At 35.7% G+C, this 22,195-nt stretch overlaps 1 protein-coding gene across 6 annotated transcripts in view; it reads left to right on the forward strand.

Moving 5' to 3' along the window:
* DENND4A (DENN domain containing 4A) overlaps window positions 1-22,195 on the forward strand; it is a 134,207-nt gene that overhangs the window by 107,528 nt on the left and 4,484 nt on the right. For 5 of the 6 annotated variants that reach the window (XM_061180165.1, XM_061180169.1, XM_061180170.1 and 2 more), the window contains 10 exons: window positions 5,912-6,101; window positions 10,011-10,105; window positions 11,539-11,714; window positions 11,808-11,954; window positions 12,825-13,023; window positions 13,251-13,505; window positions 14,454-14,571; window positions 15,168-15,330; window positions 15,495-15,559; window positions 20,979-21,499. In XM_061180165.1, the coding sequence (XP_061036148.1) occupies window positions 5,912-6,101; window positions 10,011-10,105; window positions 11,539-11,714; window positions 11,808-11,954; window positions 12,825-13,023; window positions 13,251-13,505; window positions 14,454-14,571; window positions 15,168-15,330; window positions 15,495-15,559; window positions 20,979-21,115 (1,545 nt within the window). In that variant the 3' untranslated portion in view covers window positions 21,116-21,499. Of the gene's footprint in view, window positions 1-5,911; window positions 6,102-10,010; window positions 10,106-11,538; window positions 11,715-11,807; window positions 11,955-12,824; window positions 13,024-13,250; window positions 13,506-14,453; window positions 14,572-15,167; window positions 15,331-15,494; window positions 15,560-20,978; window positions 21,500-22,195 lie in introns of those variants that run through there. The other variant, XM_061180166.1, reaches the window with a different exon arrangement.

Consider the following 22,195-nt stretch of genomic DNA (forward strand, 5'->3'; position numbering starts at 1 on the left):
TCTCCATTGTATATCCTTGCCTCCTTTGTCATAGACTAGTTGACCACAGGTGTGTGGGTTATCTCTGGGCTTTCTATCTTGTTCCATTGATCTATATTTCTGTTTTTGTGCCAGTACCATATTGTCTTGATGACTGTAGCTTTGTAGTATAGTCTGAAGTCAGGGAGTCTGATTCCTCCAGCTCCACTTTTTTCCCTAAAGACTGCTTTGGCTATTCGGGGTCTTTTGTGTCTCCATACAAATTTTAAGATTTTTTGTTCTAGTTCCATAAAAAATGCCATGGGTAATTTGATAGGGATTGCACTGAATCTGTAGATTGCTTTGGGTAGTATAGTCATTTTCACAATATTGATTCTTCCAATCCAAGAACATGGTATATCTCTCCATCTGTTGGTGTCATCTTTAATTTCTTACATCAGTGTCTTACAGTTTTCTGCATACAGGTCTTTTGTCTCCCTAGGTAGGTTTATTCCTAGATATTTTATTCTTTTTGTTGCAGTGGTAAATGGGAGTGGTTCCTTAATTTCTCTTTCAGATTTTTCATCATTAGTATATAGGAATGCAAGAGATTTTTGTGCATTAATTTTCTATCCTGCAACTTTACCAAATTCATTGATTATCTCTAGTAGTTTTCTGGTGGCATCTTTACGATTCTCTATGTATAGTATCGTGTCATCTGCAAACAGTGACAGTTTTACTTCTTCTTTTCCAATTTGTATTCCTTTTATTTCTTTTTCTTCTCTGACTGCCATGGTTAGGACTTCCAAAACTATGTTGAATAATAATGGTGAGAATGGACATCCTTGTCTTGTTCCTGATCTTAGAGGAAATGCTTTCAGTTTTTCACCATTGAGAATGATGCTTGCTGTGGGTTTGTCGTATATGGCCTTTATTATGCTGAGGTAGGTTCCCTCTATGCCCACTTTCTGGAGAGTTTTTATCATAAATCAGTGCTGAATTTTGTCAAAAGCTTTTTCTGCATCTACTGAGATGATCATATGGTTTTTATTCTTCAATTTGTTAATATGGTGTATCACATTGATTGATTTGCGTATATTGAATAATCCTTCCATCCCTGGGATAAATCCCACTTGATCATGGTGTATGATCCTTTTAATGTGTTGTTGGACGCTGCTTGCTAGTATTTTGTTGAGGATTTTTGCATCTATGTTCATCAGTGATATTGGTCTGTAATTTTCTTTTTTTGTAGTATCTTTGTCTGGTTTTGGTATCAGGGTGATGGTGGCCTCATAGAATGAGTTAGGGAGTGTTCCTTCCTCTGCAATTTTTTGGAAGAGTTTGAGAAGGATGGGTGTTAGCTCTTCTCTAAATCTTTGATAGAATTCACCTATGAAGCCATCTGGTCCTGGACTTTTGTTTGTTGGAAGATTTTTAATCACAGTTTCAATTTCATTACTTGTGATTGGTCTGTTCATATTTTCTATGTCTTCCTGGTTCAGTCTTGGAAGGTTATACCTTTCTAAGAATTTGTCCATTTCTTCCAGGTTGTCCATTTTATTGACATAGAGTTGCTTGTAGTAGTCTCTTAGGATGCTTTGTATTTCTGGACTGTCTGTTGTAACTTCTCCTTTTTCATTTCTAATTTTATTGATTTGAATCCTCTCCATCTTTTTCTTGATGAGTCTGGCTAATAGTTTATCAATTTTGTTTATCTTCTCAAAGAACCAGCTTTTAGTTTTATTGATCTTTGCTATTGTTTTCTTTGTTTCTATTTCATTTATTTCTGCTCTGAACTTTATGATTTCTTTCCTTCTGCTAACTTTGGGTTTTGTTTCTTATTCTTTCTCTAGTTCCTTTAGGTGTAAGGTTAGATTGTTTATTTGAGATTTTTCGTGTTTCTTGAGGTAGGCTTGTATAGCTATAAACTTCCCTCTTAGAACTGCTTTTGCTGCATCCCATAGGTTTTGGATCATCATGTTTTCATTGTCATTTGTCTCTATGTATTTTTTGATTTCTTCAGTGATCTCTTGGTTATTTAGTAACGTATTGTTTAGCCTCCATGTGTTTGTGTTTTTTACGTTTTTTTCCCTGTAATTGATTTCTAATCTCATAGCGTTGTGGTCATAAAAGATGCTTAATATGATTTCAGTTTTCTTAATTTACTGAGGCTTGATTTGTCACCCAAGTTATGATCCATCCTGGAGAATGTTCCATGTGCACTTGAGAAGAAAGTGTAATCTGCTGTTTTTGGATGGAATGTCCTATAAATATCAATTAAATCTATCTGGTCTGTTGTGTCATTTAAAGCTTCTGTTTCCTTATTAATTTTCTGTTTCGATGATCCGTCGATTGCTGTAAGTGAGGTGTTAAAGTCCCCCACTATTATTGTGTTAGTCGATTTCCTCTTTTATAGCTGTTAGCAGTTGCCTTATGTATTGAGGTGCTCCTATGTTGTTGCATATATATTTATAATTGTTACATCTTTTTCTTGGATTGATCCCTTGATCATTATGTGGTGTCCTTCCTTGTCTCTTGTAACATTCTTTATTTTAAACTCTATTTTATCTGGTATGAGTATTGCTACTCCAACTTTCTTTGGATTTCCATTTGCATGGAATATCTTTTTCCATCCCCTCACTTTATATGTGTCCCTAGGTCTGAAGTGGGTCTCTTGTAGACAGCATATATATGGGTCTTGTTTTTGTATCCATTCAGCAAGCCTGTGTCTTTTGGTTGGAGCATTTAATCCATTCACATTTAAGGTAATTATCGATAATGTATGTTCCTATGACCATTTTCTTAGTTGTTTTGGGTTTGTTTTTGTAGGTCCTTTTCTTCTCTAGTGTTTCCCACTTAGAGAAGTTCCTTTAGCATTTGTTGTACAGCTGGTTTGGTAGTGCTGAATTCTCTTAGCTTTTGCTTGTCTGTAAAGCTTTTGATTTCTCTGTTGAATCTGAATGAGATCCTTACCAGGCAGAGTAATCTTGGTTGTAGGTTCTTCCCTTTCATCACTTTAAAAGTCATGCCACTCCATTCTGGCTTGTAGAGTTTCTGCTGAGAAGTCAGCTGTTAACTTTATGGGAGTTCCCTTGTATGTTATTTGTCATTTTTCCCTTGCTGCTTTCAATAATTTTTCTTTGTCTTTATTTTTGCCAATTTGATTACCATGTGTCTCGGCATGTTTCTCCTTGGGTTTATCCTGTATGGGACTCTCTGAGCTTCCTGGACTTGGGTGGCCATTTCCTTTCCCATGTTAGGGAAGTTTTCAACTATAATCTCTTCAAATATTTTCTTGGGTCCTTTCTCTCTCTCTTCTCCTTCTGGGACCCCTATAATGTGAATGTTGTTGCGTTTAATGTTGTCCCGGAAGTCTCTTAGGCTGTCTTTATTTCTTTTCATTCTTTTTTCTTTATTCTGTTCCGCAGCAGTGAATTTCACCATTCTGTCTTCCAGGTCACTTATCCGTTCTTCTGCCTCAGTTATTCTGCTATTGATTCCTTCTAGTGTAGTTTTCATTTCAGTTATTGTTTGTTCTTTAATTCTTCTAGGTCTTTGTTAAACATTTCTTGCATCTTCTCGATCTTTGCCTCCATTCTTTTTCCGAGGTCCTGGATCATCCTCACTATCATTATTCTGAATTCTTTTTCTTGAAGGTTGCCTATCTCCACTTCATTTAGTTGTTTTTCTGGGGTTTTATCTTGTTCCTTCATCCGGTACATAGCCCTCTGCCTTTTCATCTTATCTTTCTGTGAATGTGGTTTTTGTTCCACAGGCTGCAGGATTGTAGTTCTTCTTGGCTTCTGCTGTCTGCCCTCTGGTGGATGAGGCTATCTAAGAGGCTTGTGCAAGTTTCCTGATGGGAGGGACTGGTGGTGGGTAGAGCTGGCTGTTGCTTTGGTGGGCAGAGCTCAGTAAAACTTTAATCCACTTGACTGTTGATGGGTGGGGCTGGGTTCCCTCCCTGTTGGTTGTTTGGCCTGAGGCAACCCAACACTGGAGCCTACCCAGGCTCTTTGGTGGGGCTAATCGCTGACTCTGGGAGGGCTCACGCCAAGGAGTACTTCCCAGAACTTCTGCTGCCAGTGTCCTTGTCCTCATCGTGAGACAGAGCCACCCCCTGCCTCTGCAGGAGCCCCTGCAACACTAGCAGGTAGGTCTGGTTCAGTCTCCTGTGGGGTCACTGCCTCTCCCCCTGGGTCCCGATGCACACACTACTTTGTGTGTGCCCTCCAAGAGTGGAGTCTCTGTTTCCCCAAGTCCTGCTAAAATCCTGCAGTCAAATCCCGCTAGCCTTCAAAGTCTGATTCTCTAGGAATTCCTCCTCCCGTTGCTGGACCCCCAGGTTGGGAAGCCTGACGTGGGGCTCAGAACCTTCACTCCAGTGGGTGAACTTCTGTGGTATAAGTGTTCTCCAGTTTGTGAGTCACCCACCCAGCAGTTATGGGATTTGACTTTATTGTGATTGTGCCCCTCCTACCATCTCTTTGTGGCTTCTCCTTTGTCTTTGGATGTGGGGTATCTTTTTTTCGTGATTTCCAGTGTCTTCCTGTCAGTGATTGTTCAGCCGTTAGTTGTGATTCCAGTGTTCTTGCAGGAGGGAGTGAGAGCATGTCCTTCTACTCCGCCATCTTGAACCAATCTCTCTAAGACCCCTTTTTTAAAACCTTTTTTTTAGAATTTTTATTGAAGTATGGTTGATGTACAGTGTCGTGTTAGTTTCAGGTATACAGCTCAGTGATTCAGCTATACATACATATACATTCTTTTTTTTTAATTTATTTGTTTATTTTTGGCTGCGCTGGGTCTTCATTGCTGCACGAGGGCTTTCTCTAGTTGCAGCGAGTGGGAGCTACTCTTCGTTGTGGTGCGTGGGCTTCTCATTGCAGTGGCTTCTCTTGTTGCAGAGCATGGGCTCTAGGCACACAGGCTTCAGTAGTTGTGGCTCTCGGGCTCTAGAGCACAGGCTCAGTAGTTGCGGCGCATGGGCTTAGTTGCTCCACAGCATGTGGGATCTTCCTGGACCAGGGCTCGAACCCGCGTCCCCTGCATTGGCAGGCGGATTCTTAACCACTGCACCACCAGGGAAGTCCCTTAAAACCTTTTTAAATTCCTTAAAATACTTGCAGTTGGACAAAACAAAAATTTGAATGTTATCTCATGGGATTTTCAATATGTGTAGAGGTTTCATAGTGACTAAGAGACTCACCCTACTGACATTCTTTATAGGTATATTATTATATATGAAGTGGTACAATACTAATTTTAAATCAACTGTAAATGATTAGGTATATGTATTGCAATCCCTAGAGCACCCACTTAATAAAAAATACAATGAGATATAGCCAAAAAGCCAATACAAATTTACAAGTAATCTTAAAAGTAACTCAGTAACACATACACACACACACCTGTGTATTATCTGGGCAGTGGAATTACAGTTATTAAAAAAATTTTTTTTCTTCATACAAAAGTCTATCAAATTTTCTTACATATTACTGGTGTAACCAGGAAAAAATACTTATACTTTGGTGTTCTCAAAAATGAAAACTAAAAATACATGTCTTTGAAACCTGGATTGTTATGGAAAAGAATAAAATGTAAACATAAATGAAATTAAAAGAGATTAAAATGTAATTTTCTAATGGTATCATCCTGGGCTGGGATTTGCAGGGAAGAAAATTAACAATAAACAAAGACTTAAAGTTAGCAATTGTCTGACTAACAGGTATCTGCTTTGATCTAACTAAGAAATGCTGTCTTAAAAATTGATCTCCAGCTCACGTTTGTCCAGTATGCCCTTGTAAAATTGGTTGGTTTTTTTTTCTCTAGAAGTTGTAATGTTAATTAACTGATCATCTGAGTAATTAGGCGTTTCCTCTGCCTTTGAAGTGAACTTTTAAATAACTAACTTTAAATATGAAGGAAATTAAGCTTATAATTATGTCCTTAGGATCAAAGTTCTGATCGTACCAGTCTTTCTTCAGTGGGAGCCCAGGATTCTGAATCTACCTCATTAACAGATGAAGATGTCTGCCACGAGTTGGAAGGAGCCACTTCTTCTCAGGAAAGCAGTGCCACTGCAGGGACTAAGGGAATTGATTTCAGCAGAACAAACCTGGAAGGTTCTTCCTCCTTAGAAGGTTTGTCCAAACAGCTCGGTCATACTGCATTTGATTTGTGGTACCTTTATTTTTTCTCCTTTACGTTTAATTTTGTAAAAGATTTGCATGGCTCAAAACAATAGAGAACCAAGGCACTTTCAGAGAAGTCTAGCTTCTTCCATCCTCATCCCTTCATCTTGTTTTGTCACTGTCCCTAGAGGTAGCCATTTTTATTCATTTTGATTTATCCTTTCATTGTTGCTTTTTTTAATGTGCTTTTGTTTTAAAATGTGCTTTTTTAAAAAGCGTCTGTTTGTGTGTGTGTTCTTAATACCTCTTTGTCTTCTTACTCAAAAGGTAACATGCTATAAACACTTAACTGTTCCTTGCTTTTTTCACTTAACACTGTATTCTGAAGAGCATTCCATATCATCACATAGTGTTGTCCCTCATTCATTTTTACGGTTGCATTGTTCATCATGTGTGGATGTATTGGTTTATTTTAACCACTTCCCTGTTGATGGACTTTAAGTTCTCAGTCTTTAACTGTTATAAATAATACTGTGATGCATATATGTCATATTATATTTTGCCAGGGTATTTTTGGAAGATACTTCCAAGTTTTTCCTTGAAGTGATATTGCCAGGTTCCTTCCTCAGGGGTATACTATTTTGTATTCCCACAGGTAGTATATAAGAATACCTATTTCCCCACAGCCTTGTGAAGAAAATAGGTTAGCACACTTTGAAATTTTTGCCATCTGATAGGTGAAGAATGTATTTCAATTTAGTTTTCATTTTTCTTTATCTTATAAATTAAGTTGCGTATCCGTTTATGTGTTTAAGGACTATTTGTATTTCTTTTTCTGTGAACTGTCCTTTGCCTACATTTCACTTTCACTTTTTGGTCCTCCCCACTTTTTAAAAGTTTTAATAGCTCTTTTTTATGTTAGGGAATTAATCCTTTGTCTCTTATATATAAGTGGCAGATGCTTTTTCCAAGTTTGTCAAGTTCAGGGTTTTTTTTTCCCCCCACATAAAAGTTTTTAATTTTATGTCATCAAATTTATCAGTTTTTGCCCTATTGCTTCTGGATTTTGAGTTATTATGGAAGATTTCCCCTTCCCTAGGCTCACCACTGTTTTCTTCTCATACTTCTCTGATTTCCTTTTTAACATTTTCTGGGGTCAGCAGACTTTTTCTGTAAAGGGCCATATTGTAAATAGTTTAGGTTTTGTGGGCCACATACATCTCTGTCACATATTCTTTTTTGTCTTTTTCTTTTTTTTAACAGTGCTTTAAAATGTTAAAATTATTCTGAGTTTGTGGTCATACAAAAATAGATTTGACCCCTGATTTAAATATTTAATCCACTTAAAAGTTATCCTGTTATATGATGTAAGGAATGAATGCATTATAATGTTTTTCAAATTTGCATCTTTGCTACTTTAAAAAGCTTTTATTTTGGAAATAGTCAATCACAAAAGTAGAAGGAATAGCACAATGAGCTCCCATGTACCCTTCACACAACTTCAGCAACTATCAACAAATGGCCAATCTTGTTTTATCTTTTCCACCTCTTCTGCTGCCAACATTTTTTCCTTCCCCACTGGATTATTTTAGAGTAAATCCCAAACAGTATATAATTTTATTCATAAATACTTCAACATGTATTGATATTTCTAAAACATAAGGACTTTAATGTTATATATTTGTAACATGTTATTAAAGTTTATTTATTTAATACATTTATTATTTACTCTGTTATACATGTAGTATGTACATTTTTATGTATGTAAATACTGTACATTTCACAAATTGAGGACAACTGATTAACCAGTATCAGATTAAGAGGCAGAGCCTTGGGACTTCCCTTGTGGTCCAGTGGTTAAGACTCTTTGCTCCCAATACAGGGGGCCTGGGTTCGATCCCTGGTCAGGAAGCTGGATCCCACATGCCACAACTAAAGAGCCCGCATGCTGCAATGAAGCTCCTGCATAATGCAACTAAGACCTGGTGCAGCCAAACAAATAAATAAATAAATAAATGTTGGGGGGGGGGGAGAAAGAAACAGAACATAAACAGCATCCAGAACCCCCTCTCATAACCACATCTACTCACCACTCCCTTCACAGATGAACATTATCTTCTAACACTGTATGTCAGCATGGCCATTTTTGAACATGTTATGGACTCATACAGTATCTTTTGTGAAGCATTCATTTTTTTTCAAAACAAAATTGTAATATTGTTATATTTTTAGTGTGACAATATTTATCATATATCTTATATAAAATATATACTTAAATTTTCACAACTATCTCATGAAACTTTTTTTTAAATTTATTTATTTATTTATTTATTTTTGGCTGTGTTGAGTCTTCGTTTCTCTGCGAGGGCTTCCTCTAGTTGCGGCAAGCGGGGGCCGCTCTTCATCGCGGTGTGCGGGCCTCTCACTATCGCGGCCTCCCTTGTTGGGAGCAGAGGCTCCAGACGCGCAAGCTCAGTAGTTGTGGCTCACGGGCCTAGTTGCTCCGCGGCATGTGGGATCTTCCCAGACCAGGGCTCGAACCCGTGTCCCCTGCATTGGCAGGCCGACTCCCAACCACTGCGCCACCAGGGAAGCCCATGAAACTTTTTTTATAGGCGGTTTGTTCAAATTGAGACCCAAACAGGGTCGACTTGTTGCATTTGTTTGATATGTCTACTAACTCCCTCTCATCTTTGTTCCGTTTTTTCCCCCTTTCGTATATTCATGAAGAAATCAGGTGATTAGTTCCCTGCCCCTTATTTTTTTTCTAACATGCAAGAACAGTTTATTGAGCTAAGTAAATAAGACTTACCTCACAACCTGATTCATATTTGCTAAAAAGAATATTTATTCTGTGCTGTAGATTGATTAGATACAAGAGGTAGGCTGCCCACATAAATGATTGAATTAGTCAAGGCTGATAGATAGCAATTTTGAACTAGCTTTAGCAGAGGGGGATTACAGAAGGTTATCGGGGGACCATCAGGAAAGAACTCTAGTTGCCACCATTTCTAAGCATCTTAAAGGATGATGTGAAGCTTCAGCTCTCTCTCCACCTCTCTGTATGTCTGTGTGGCAGGGCCTAGGGCTAGAGAAAGCTCTAGAGCTATCTTTTTTTTTTCCTTGTCATTTATTTGCTGAAGCAATCAGATCATTAGTCTGGATTATGCATCCCCATGGTGGTGTTTAACATGTTTTCCTATCCTCTCTATTTCTTGGAACTGATAGTTTATACTGTTACTTTTTTTTTAACCTTTATATTTATAAAAATACCATTGTTCATGCATAAAATGTAGTAACTACTGGGAAAAAAAAGTATAGAAAATGTATTGATTACTTCCAGTTTTCCTAACTAGATATAGCCACTGTCAGCCATTGACTTGACCACAGAACTGCCCTTATTTTGTTGTCATTTTAATACCTGCTAATATCCCTTTGCTCTTAAGAATATACTTGGAAACTCTTCCCTAGTGTTTAAAAGCAAGATTACTCTTCCAGATTTTAAAGATCCTTATAAGGCAGAGAGTTGCCAGTAATTCTTTTCATGATCTGAAATAAGATCAGCTATTTTATACTTTTTAGACCTTAGAACTAAACACTTTCTTTTATCCAAAACATGTAAGAATAGAAACAGCAAAATAGTAATTACAAACAACTGGAATGTCTTCTAGTCTGTACACACAAAGTGCTTAATAAGTGAGTAATGAATTAAAGCACATTTCCTTAGGTGTACACAAAGGCTTATGTTGAAAAACATTTTTCATTATTTATTTGCTTTTTCTTAAATTACCTCTATCATTTTAAATAGTTTTAAATAAAAGTTTGACATTTTGCCAGAGAATTTATGAAAGTGAAAGATTCTCATATGCTTTCTGTTAATTTTAATGGTTTTGCTCTTTGTTTTTTAATAATGAACAGGATCCTTGTCCAAGTTTGCCTTACCTGGGAAATCAGAAGTGGCATCTTCCTGCAACACGAGTAATACAAATATCTTCCAGAACTATGCAATGGAGGTACAATTTAATCAAAAGAACATCTTCATGTACTACTTAATAAAATTTACATTTCTTAAGTGTTGATAGTCTCTGGTAGAGTGATAAAAAGTTAAATATATGGCATCTGAAAATTTCAGAATGTATATTGCTCCTGAATAAACTTAAAATATCTAGTATTTCAGATTATTGAAGTCATATGACTTTTTCTGTTTAGAAAAGTTCCATACTTCCTTTCATGTTTATCAACATACAAAAGCATTTTTATTTCCAGTATTTATATTTACCCTTTGTTTTATGTATGTCCTCTTTGAATTTTTATTACACTTTTGTTTTTCTTTTTTGTTTTGGCCGTACCACACAGCATGTGGGATCTTAGTTCCCCAACCAGGGATTGAACCCGCACCCCCTGCGGTGGAAGCACGGAGTCCTAACCACTGGACTGCCAGGGAAGTCCCTATTTCACATCTTAAACACTTGTAACTAATTTTGCTGTGCAGGCACACTTTTTGGATGAGGATACAGGGAGCAGTTTTGGCATTTGTGTCAACTTTTTCCATCATGTTTTTCATTCTTTGTGTCAGTTTGATGTAGATATCTGCTGGGTATGCTGCTATATCCCATTTTCTTGCAATAAAAAGGTTATAGTTTCACACTTTAAAAACTTTCCCTAATTTTTGTGTAAAAATTGCTTCCAAATACATTTGTGTTTCTGTTTCACACTTATTTGCATAAATTTGGAAAATAAATTTGCATGCAGCTGGAAAATAAATGATGAGCACTGATGTTGCAGTTTACAAAGTTTCTGATGGCTTCAGGAATTTCTATATTTTAATGTAACGATAGCATTTACATTTATGTATAGCAATGCTTCTTAAACTGTCTGTAGTGACAGACCAGGGTTTTTTTTGTTGTTGCTGTTTTTAATTTCCCATCTGTCATGGCTGTTACTCTTGTAAAATCTACTGATCACCGACTTAGCTGTTACAGCAATTAGTTTAAAGGTCTCCAGATCCTCTTCTCAGTTTCTTTACTTAGCTCATCACAAACCAGTAAGAGTTTGTGGACCAGCTCCTGACTGGTGACCACACTTTGAGTAGCACAGATCTATTAACATGTAATTACCAATACCTATTTTGTGTATTAACAAAGTAATACTTGGGTTTAGTTTTCCGTTAATAAAATCATGGCAGATTTTATAGTACGTAATTATAATGGTAAAAATGCTCACTTAAATGCAAGTTTCCCTTTCAGGCAAAAGTTTTGGAATAGACTTAGCTGAAATAGTTAAAGATGAGTTTATTATATAATGTACTGAATGTAATCCATTTTTCATTTGTAACTTCTGAATCCTTCTGAGTTTTACTTTTCCAGTAGATATATGAATTGAAATGGTTTTTAAATTGTAATTGCACTAACCGGCTTACTTTATAAAATACTGTTTTCTCCCATAGGTTCTTATCTCGAGCTGCTCTCGTTGTAGAACCTGTGATTGTCTTGTCCATGATGAGGAAATCATGGCTGGCTGGACAGCAGATGATTCAAATCTCAATACAACCTGCCCATTTTGTGGCAATCTTTTCTTGCCCTTTCTGAACATCGAAATAAGAGATTTAAGACGACCTGGAAGGTAATGATTTATGCTTTTTTTCCCTTCATGTTTAAGGGTCATGTTTCCTAGAATATCTCTTTTCTCAAAAAGCTCCTTTGATTCACATTACAGATACTTTTTGAAGTCAAGCCCGTCTACAGAAAATATGCATTTTCCATCCTCCTTTTCAAGGCAGACAAGGCAGTCTTGTATCTCAACATCAGCCTCTGGTCTTGACACATCTGTTCTCTCTGTTCAAGGGAATTTTGATCTAAATAGGTAATTATGACTATGTGGAACTATATTTTAACAACATATATTATACATTTCAAGTAATGACAAAAGAATTAGCTGACCATTTTAAGGTTTAAATTCCTATGTATAATAGATTCTTAATCTCAAGTTCTTATTCCTAATTAATTATCTCTCTCTCTTGAGGAATTAAGTCAGTACTGAGGTACTTCTACTTTGCAATATTTAATTTTCTACTTAAGAATATTTAATAATCTAAGAAAACATTTGGAGCTGATAGATGAACTATAAAATCAAACTAAGACTTACACAGTAAGCCTAATACAAGTAAGTCTGTGCTTAAAACAAATGCCGAAATCGACTCCATTTTGGAGAAGTGCCAAATACACCAAATATAGCTGGGCAAGTGAAGCTATATTGGTAACTGCATGTGCAAAAGAAAATGCCTACATAGTACTAGCAGGCTAGCATGACCTGTTTGATCCTGAATGCTTAGACTGCAAAACTGCAAATCTGTGTGTGTACCTTCTTTCATCATAGGTCTATTATAGCCCTTTCTTTGTCTCCCACTAGCTCTGACTCCTGAAGGAATAGGTGCCTATTTTTTCTGCTTTGTATCCTCGGGCCTACTGTGGTTCCTGCAGTATAAAAGTTGTCCACTAAATGTTTTGAACAAATGAATGACTCTTGTATATTTAAAGTTTACTGGATAAAAAGGAAATTTAACATGACTAGGCTACTTTAAACTGTATCCTTTTCCCCAGCCAAAGCCTGATTAACATCTTTCCTTCATTTTACTTTGCTATGTGCAGCTCTGATTCTAAAGAGAAGAACATGGTCAGTGAAATAAAGTAAATCTAGACAGTGATACGCTTTTTTCTTTTTTCAATGCCCAAGCAAATCAAAGTTGCTCGAAAATACATGTGCCCGAAGTATTCAGATCCCTGCTGATAGATCAAAAGCAGCTTTGTCAAAATGTCCAGTATTTCCAATGGCCAGGAGTGTTAGTACTTATGGCACCTTGGATAAGGAAGACAATGGAGGACAGAAGCTCATTCCTACAGGCAGCCTGCCAACTACTTTACAAGTAGCTACAGTATGTATTTTGGTGTTTTTTACAATTTGGACATTGATAATTTACATATGAGTTTGTTCCCCTTGTGCTAAACAGCCTTGTAAGCTTCAATTTTATTGTTAAGAGTGTCTTGTTACATGATACAGTTACATTTCTAATTATATGGAAATCATTGACAGGAATTTTTTTTAATGATTTAGTATCATCAATCTTGTAATTGCTATTTATGGTTTTTATTTACTCAACAGGATTCTTTAGGATTAGAATGGCACCTCCCAAGTCCAGATCCTATCACTGTTCCATATCTTAGTCCTTTAGTGGTATGGAAGGAACTTGAAAGCTTATTGGAAAATGAGGGTGATCATGCAATAACAGTGGCAGACTTTGTGGACCATCATCCAATTGTTTTTTGGAACCTGGTGTGGTATTTTAGACGTCTTGACTTACCCAGTAATTTACCTGGATTGATTCTTTCTTCTGAGCATTGTAACAAGTATTCAAAGGTATGAGAGTAAAAATTAACTAAAAGCCAGTGCTACTGTCACCATTGTAATGTTTGCATATTCCTAATGACAAAAAAGTAATTTTATGCTGAATATTTTTAATAACCATCTGAATCAATAAAATTGTTGCAAATAATTTTTCTTCTTACAGTCTAGCGGTAAGACAGTCATGTTTTTTAGACTTCTTATAAAGTTTACACAAAATGGACTTGACTTTTTGTTATAGCCTCAAGAATAAACTAAATGTCTCTTATGAGAAGACTTTGTGAGTTTGCCCCACTCATGCCTCATACCTCCTTCAAAAATAAGCCTAACACTTTAGTTGGACATCTGTAATTCATATCGCAGTCATGTGCTACCATTCTCTTCATTCCTTTACTGTGAATTTTTGTTTAACATTTAGGTAGTTTGTTATATGTTCACTCGTATTTTTGATATGTTGCTCTATTAAAGCATTTTTTTTTCTTTTTCATATGCTGTCACTGGCACTAAATGGCAAAGTGTCTAAGTTCAGAAACTTTGTCTTCTCCCTTCTTGTACTTCATGTCTATGATTGTGCATGTGTTTGGATTTTCAGTACATAGTGAATGAGAGGTTAACTCAGTCAGAGTATCTGCGCTAGGGTCTTGAACTGATGGAGAATGGGGCTCCTGGATTCATCTTTCTGTGGAGCCTCAGTCATAAGCTGGTCAAGATTAGCCCTTCATGGTACCCTTTCTCACTGATCTTAGTACTTTGTTAAATCTGCTACTTTAGGGATCATTGGCTTCTCAACTCAGGTCATCTCCCTTCGGTAGGTTATAAAATGCAGACAAATCAGTGATTTTTCTGTTCTCTTTTCTCTCTTGCACACATGCATCCTAAAAAATATTTTTAAGGCTCTTTATAAAATATTTACAAAACATTGTCATATAAGGATCATTAATGAATGTTTTTTCTTCAACACAGATTCCTCGCCACTGTATGTCTGAAGACAGTAAATATGTTTTAATACAAATGTTGTGGGACAATATGAAATTACATCAGGATCCAGGACAGCCGTTGTACATCCTCTGGAATGCCCACAGTAAGTGCTGTCATAGAATGCTGATGTCCTTCATATGAGAGTACTATTTGCTTTAAATAGCCTAAACTAATGTGTAACTGACTTTTATTTTACACTACTTTTTGTCTTACAGGTCAAAATCGTACTCTTTTGTTTGAGAGTGAGTGTTAAGTTTGATGTTTTTAGTATTATCGTCTATGGAGGTCAAGGGGTTTTTGTTTTTGTTTTTTGAGTGGTGCTGTGTTTGTGCTGGAGGGGTTATGTTTTGTAGAATTTTGTTTTTAGCACATTGCTTGTACCCTATTTCTTCTTTGTACTTATTTTTTGTTTGTTTCCATCCCAGGCTGCTGATTTAAAATTCCTTCCAGGGGCTGTATTAAGGAAAACAGTATTTTTAGTTATTGTGTATTTGAGCCTTTAAGCTTATTTTTATCATTATTTGTCTTATTTCTTCCTTTTTTCTTCTTACTTCATTCTTAGATTTCAGTTCTTTTATCTATTGCCCTTAATTTATTTTTAGTGCTTTGTAACTTTTTAAATAGCTGTCAGTTGCTGCTTAATTATTCTCCTTTCTACACAGAACATTTTTCTTCATCTGCTGTTTTGTTCTTTTACAGCCCAGAAGTATCCAATGGTCCATTTATTGCAAAAAGGTGATAATTCATTTAACCAGGAACTATTGAAAAATATGGTAAAAAGCATTAAAATGAATGATGTCTATGGACCAATGAGTCAGATTTTAGAGACACTGAATAAATGTCCTCATTTTAAAAGACAGAGGTAAGTCATTCTTTTAAATGAATATATTGTTCCTCTAAGCAGATTCATATTGTTTGCTGAGTGATTTGTTAGAATATCTCATGCTTTTATTAACATAAAAATTTTTGTAGATATGTATAGACTGTTTGAATAGTAATATCTTCTCCACTCCTTTTTCCCCCTAGGAGTTTATATAGAGAAATACTGTTTCTCTCACTTGTGGCACTGGGAAGAGAAAACATTGATATAGGTAATTCAGCATAACATATAACATGTAATATTTATATATCATGGCATAGTTTTCAAAGTGTTTTTATATTGGTAGTCTTAATTAGTTTAATATAAAATTATATTAATATAATAGAATTGTGTCTGATTTTTTTAATATAAGGTAAAAGATACTTTGATATTTTGGTCATGTTGGTAATAATAATGATAAATAATGAAAGCTAACATTTTTTGAGGGCTTATTATGTGCCTTACATTGTAGCAAGTAGTTTCCATATTTTATCTTATATAATCCTCAAAATCCCTATGAGATGGGTTCTGTTATCATTTCCATTTTATTACTGAGGCAACTGAGGATCCAAGAGGTTAAGTGACTTAAACTTGGGTTTCACAGCAATAACAGAGCCATATCTGAACCAAGCAGTCTTAATTTCCAATCCCATGCTTTTAACTATTGTGTCAGATCACTAATGACATTAAGCTTGTTTCAGAAAAGAAGGTAGCTAAATATATATTTTAGGAGGTCTCATACATTTTTGGTTGATCATCTTCTACTCTCAGTTATTGTGCTTGGCCTCCTTTAGAGTAACAAATAGAAAGTAAAAGGATTGAAAAAGATACTCCATGCAAATAGTACTAAAAAGGGAGCTAGAGTGACTATATTAATATCAGAAAAAAATAGACTTTAGAGACAAAGAAGGACATTGTATAATGATGAAACAGTCAATCCACCAAGAATTATTAATTGTTTATAACAATTATAACATATATGCAAGTAACAACAGAGCCCCAAAAATACATGAAGTAAAAACTAACAGAATTGGAGGGAGAAATAGACATTCAACCATAATAGAACAACTAGGCAGCAGATCAGCAAGGAAATAGAAGACTTGAACAGCACTGTAAACCAACTAGGCCTAAGAAACGTCTGCAGAACACACCATCCAACAACAACAAAATACACATTCTTCTCCTCTGCACATGAAATATTGTCCAGGATAAACCAAATGTTAGGCCATAAAACAAGTCTCTCAGTAAATTTAAAAGGTTTGAAATCATACAAAGTATGTTCTCTAACCACAGTACAATGAAAAGAGAAATCAATAATAGAAGGAAAATAAGAAATTCCCAAGTATATAGAAATTAAACAACACACTCCTAAATAGCAAATTGGTCAAAAAAATCATAATAGAAATTAGACAATACTTTGAGATAAATGAAAATTAAAAACACAACATACCAAAACTTTGAGATTCAGTGAAAGCAGTTTCTACCTTAAGAAACTAGAGAAAGAAGAACAAGCTAAACCCAAAGCAAGCAGGAGGAAGGAAATAAATATTAGTGCAGAAATAAATAAAATAGAGAAATGGGGAAAATGTTTTAAAAATCGAGAAACTCATTGAAATCAAAAGTTTGTTTTTGAAAAGATCAACAAAATTGACAGACCTTTAAGCTAGACTAAGAGAAAAAGAGAGAAGACTCAAATTACTGAAATTAGGAATAGAAGGGGGGATATTCCGGGACTTCCCTGGTGGTGCAGTGGTTCAGAATCCACCTGCCAATGCAGGGTACACGGGTTCGATGGTCCGGGAAGATCCCACATGCCACAGAGCAGCTAAGTCCGTGCACCACAACTACTGAGCCTGCGCTCTAGGGCCCACGAACCACAACTACTGAGCCCACATGCCACAACTACTGAAGCCTGTGCACCTAGAGCCCGTGCTCCGCAACGAGAAGCCACCGCGGTGAAAAGCCCGTGCACTGCAACGAAGAGTAGCCCCCGCTCGCCACAACTAGAGAAAGCCCGCATGCAGTAATGAAGACCCAACGCAGCCAAAAATTAAATAAATAAATAAATAGGTGGGATATTCCTACTGACCTTACAGAAATAAAAATAATTATTATAAATAATTATATGCCAACAAATTAGATAACCTAGAAGAGACAGGCAAATTCCTAGAAAGACATAAACTATAAAACTGATTCAAGAATAGAAAATCTTAATAGACCTATAACAAGTAAAGAGATTGAGTTAGTAATCAAAAATTGTCCCACAAAGAAAAGCCCAGGACCAGATGGTGAATTCTACCAAATGTTTAAAGAAGGATAATACCATTTGTTATGAACTGCATGTTTGTGTCCCCTACCCCCAAATTCATATATATTGAAGCCCTAATATGATGGTATTTGGAAGTAGAGCCTTTGGAAAGTAATTGCATCATGAGGTTGGAGCCCCTAAGATGGTCTTAGTATCCTTATAAGAAAAAGAGGAGGGAATTCCCTGGCGGTCCAGTGGTTAGGACTCAGCACTTTCACTGCTGTGGCCCAGGTTCAATTCCTGGTCATGGAACTAAGATCCCGCAAGCTGCATGGTGCAGCCAAAAAAAACAAAAAGAAAAGTAAAAGAAAAAGAAGAGAGCTGTCCCTCTCTCAGCCACGTGAGGATACAAGGAGAAGACAGCTATCTGCAAACCAGGAAGAATGCTCTTACCAGCCACCACATCTGCTGGCACCTTGATCTTGGACTTCCCAGCCTCCAGACTGTGAGAAATAAATGTTCATCATTTAAGCCACCCAGTCTATGGTATTCTGTTACAGCAGCCCAAACTAAGACACTAACCCTTCACGAACTCTGACAAAAAAAGTAGAAGAAAACGGAGTGCTTCCTAGCTCATTCTATGCGTTAGGCCAATATTATTACCCTGACCAAGCCCAGACAAAGACATCACAAGAAAAGAAAATGAAAGAGCAATATCCCTTATTAATATAGATGCAGAAATCCTCAACAAAATACTAGTAAACCAAATCCAGCAACATAGAGAAAGGATTATTTGCCATGACAAAGTGGGATTTATCCCAGGGATGCAATGTTGGTTCAACATAAAAAACTCCATCAATGTAATACACCATATTAATAGAATGAAAGACAAAACCACATGATGTCTCAATAGACACAGAAAAAGCATTTGACAAAATTCAACAAACTAGGAATAGAAGGGAACATCTTCAACCTAATAAAGGGCATTTGTGAAAAACCCACAGTTAACACCATACTCAATGGTGCAAAACAGAAGGTCTTCCCTTTAAGATCCAGAAAAAGAAGAGGATGCCTGCTTCCACCACTTCTATTCAACATTGTACTGGAAGTTCTAGCTGGAGCTGCTAGGCAAGAAAAGAAATAAAAGGCATCCAGATTGGAAACGAAGAAGTTAAACTATCTTTATTTATAAATGACATGATCTTATGTATAGAAAACCCTAGAGATTCCACACCAAATCAAAACAGAACAAAACAAAAAACCCAAAATATTAGAGTTAATAAATGAATTCGGCAAGGTTGTAGGATATGAGATCAAGATACAAAAATCAGCTGAATTTCTGTAACTAGCAATGAATAATCCAAAATGAAATTAAGAAAGCAATTCCATTTACAGTAGCATCAAAAAGAATAAAATACTTAGGAGTTTGTTTAACCAAGGAGGTGAAAGACGTGTACAATGAAAATTACAAACATTGCCCAAAGAAATTAAAGATCATGAGAATGAATGGAAACATACCCCATGTTCATAAATTAGAAGACTAATATGCTTAAGATATCAGTACTACTCAATCTACAGATTCAGTGCAGTTGCTATCAAAACCCCGATGATGTTTTTTACAGAAATAGAAAAACCCATCCTAAAATTTATGGAATCTCAAGGGACCCCAAGTAGCCAAAACAATTTCAAAAAGAACAAATCTGGAGGACTCACACTAACTGATTTCAAAACTTACAGCAAAGCTACAGTAATCAAAACAGTGTCGTACTGGCATAAAGACAGACATATAGACCAGTGGAATAGAATAGACAGCCCAGAAATAAACCCTCACATTTATGGTAAAAATCATTTTTGACAAGAATGCCAAGACCATTCTGTGGGGTAAAGACAGTCTTTTCAATAAATTGTTCTGGGAAAATGGGATATCCACTTAACAAAAGAATGAAGTTGGACCCTTATACAAAAATTAACTCAAAATGGGTTGAATACCTAAATGTGAGTCCTAAAACTATAAAACTATTAGAAGAAAACATAGGACAAAAGCTTCATGACATGGATTTGTCAGTGATTTCTTGGATATGACACCCAAGGTACAGGCAACAAAAAAAACAGGCAAATGGGGCATCATGAAAATTAAAGATTTCTGTGCATCAAAAGGTGGTATCAACAGTGTAAAAAGGCATCCCACAGAATAGGAGAAAATATTTATAAATCATATATCTGATAAGAGATTAATATCCAGAATATATAAGGAATTCCTGAAACTCAACAACAAAAAAACAGGCCATTGCAAAATGGGCAAAGAGCGTCAATAAACATTTCTCCAAAGAAGATATACAAATGGCAAATAAGCACATGAAAAGGTGCTCAACATCACTAATAGGGAAATGCAAATCAAAACTACAATGGGATACCATCTCATACCATTAGATAGAATGGCTGCTATCAAAAACCCAGAAAATAATGTGTTGGTTATTTTCTGGAAAATAAGGATATGAAAAAATTGGAACCCTTGCGCATTGTTAGTAGTAATGTAAAATGGTATAGCTGCTGTCGAAAACAATATGGCATTTCCCTTAAAAAATTAAATATAGAATTTCCACATTATCCAACAATTTCACTTCTGGGTATATACCCTGAAGAATTGAAAGCAGGGTCTCAAAGAGATATTAGTATACTCATGTTTATAGCAGTCTTATTCATAATAGCTGAAATGTGGAAGCAACCCAAGTGTCCATTGAAGGATGAGTGTATAAGCAAAATGGGATATATACATACAGTGAACTATTATTCAGCCTTAAAAAAGAAAAGAAATTCTGACATATGCTACAACATGAATGAACCTTGAAGACATTAAGTGAAATATGCCAGTCACAAAAAGACAAATACTGTATGATTCCACTTAAGAAGTACTTAAAAGAAGCCAAAATCATAGAGACAGAAGTAGAATGAGAGTTGACAGGAGCTGTGGGGAGGGGAGAGGAGTATTATTATTTAATGGGTATAGAGCTTCAGTTTCACAAGATGAAAAGAGTTATGGAGATGGACAGTGGTGATGATTGCACAACATTATGAATGTAATACCACAGAACTGTGCACTTAAAAATGGTTATGATAGTAAATTTTATATGTATTTTACCAAAATTTTTTAATTTGGGAAAGAAGAATTTTAAACTGTTGACATCTTAGTACTTCACATTTCAGTGGTCTGTGTAACCTAGCTCTAAATGCTATGGACTCTAAGGTCCCCATTCCAGCTCTGAAATTCTGTGTTGGCAGAAATGACCTAGAGATTCCTTCTTGGCTTCTAATTTTGTGGTTCTGTAGTATTACAAAAACTTGATTGCTGATAATATCCAATATAAATTTCTTTATGCCTTTATTTCTTTATGAATTTTTGCAGATGCATTTGATAAAGAATACAAGATGGCATATGATCGTCTCACACCTAGTCAAGTCAAGAGTACCCACAACTGTGATAGACCACCAAGTACAGGAGTGATGGAATGTCGAAAAACCTTTGGAGAACCTTATCTTTAAGATATGTGTGTGTATTTTTTCAATATGTATTGTGTAGTCAGTGTATAAAATAACACTTTTAGACTCTAACCTTTTTTCTTCAATTTTTGAAAATGCATTTGTAAATGGTTCAGGAAGTTCAGACAGTTTATGTACAGAGTGTCTTAAGAAAATACTAACAAGTGGGAGAGAGCTACTTTGTTTCCCATTTCTTCTTTTTTTCTTCTCTGGTACAAGTAATTAAGTATTTTTGTGATGAAAAAATCCATAAACAAAATTGGTTCCCATAGAATAAGACAACTGTTTTATGGATTCTTTTGGAAGAGACAGATTGAAAAATCATGTATGGAACTTAAACAAATGTAAGAACAAAGTATCTCCTGTTTTCATAGACTACTCAAATGTTTTGACCATGAAGTTGTATTATACATATTTTAAATTGTTTATAATAAGTTGATATTTTTTTAATTTTTAAACTTAATATAGCAAACAAAATGAACTTAAACTTATGAAGCAAGGTAATTAAGTGCTTATTTTCCTTGTCTGCTGCTATTTGAAGTAATTAGTACAGCTGCAGATCTCTATATGTATATCTATATTTTTTTTATTACTTGGCAGAATGATTCAAAAATGTCAGCGCTAGTGTCAGTGTTGTCCTAGGATCACATATTAGTACTCCTGAGCCTGACTGCAGTGGGTGAGTCATGGCAAGGGTGTGCATTGCCCAGACTGACTCACTGAGCCTTGTGGAAGGAAAGCCAGAGAGGTTCCAAGTCTGCTGTAAAATCAGGTTCAATATACCATGATTCCAAAATTTTCTCTATTGCTAATAGATACATACAATACACAGGGAAAATAGCTTATAGAGCCAAATATCAATTTAAATTTTAATATTCTACATGAGCACTTATGTTGGGAAATATGTCAGACAGTTTATCCCAAATTCTACCTTTATTTTAATATCTAAAATATTGGGTATGATGCAAATTGTAGTATGTTTATCTGGAATATGACCTATTGGAGTATTCTGTTAATATTATATATATATATATATATTATATATAAATATTCAAAATATTTTTTCAAAAGTAGAAAAATAAT

This window comes from Eubalaena glacialis, chromosome 2, assembly GCF_028564815.1.
Source record: "Eubalaena glacialis isolate mEubGla1 chromosome 2, mEubGla1.1.hap2.+ XY, whole genome shotgun sequence".
Taxonomy (NCBI): Eukaryota; Metazoa; Chordata; class Mammalia; order Artiodactyla; family Balaenidae; genus Eubalaena; species Eubalaena glacialis.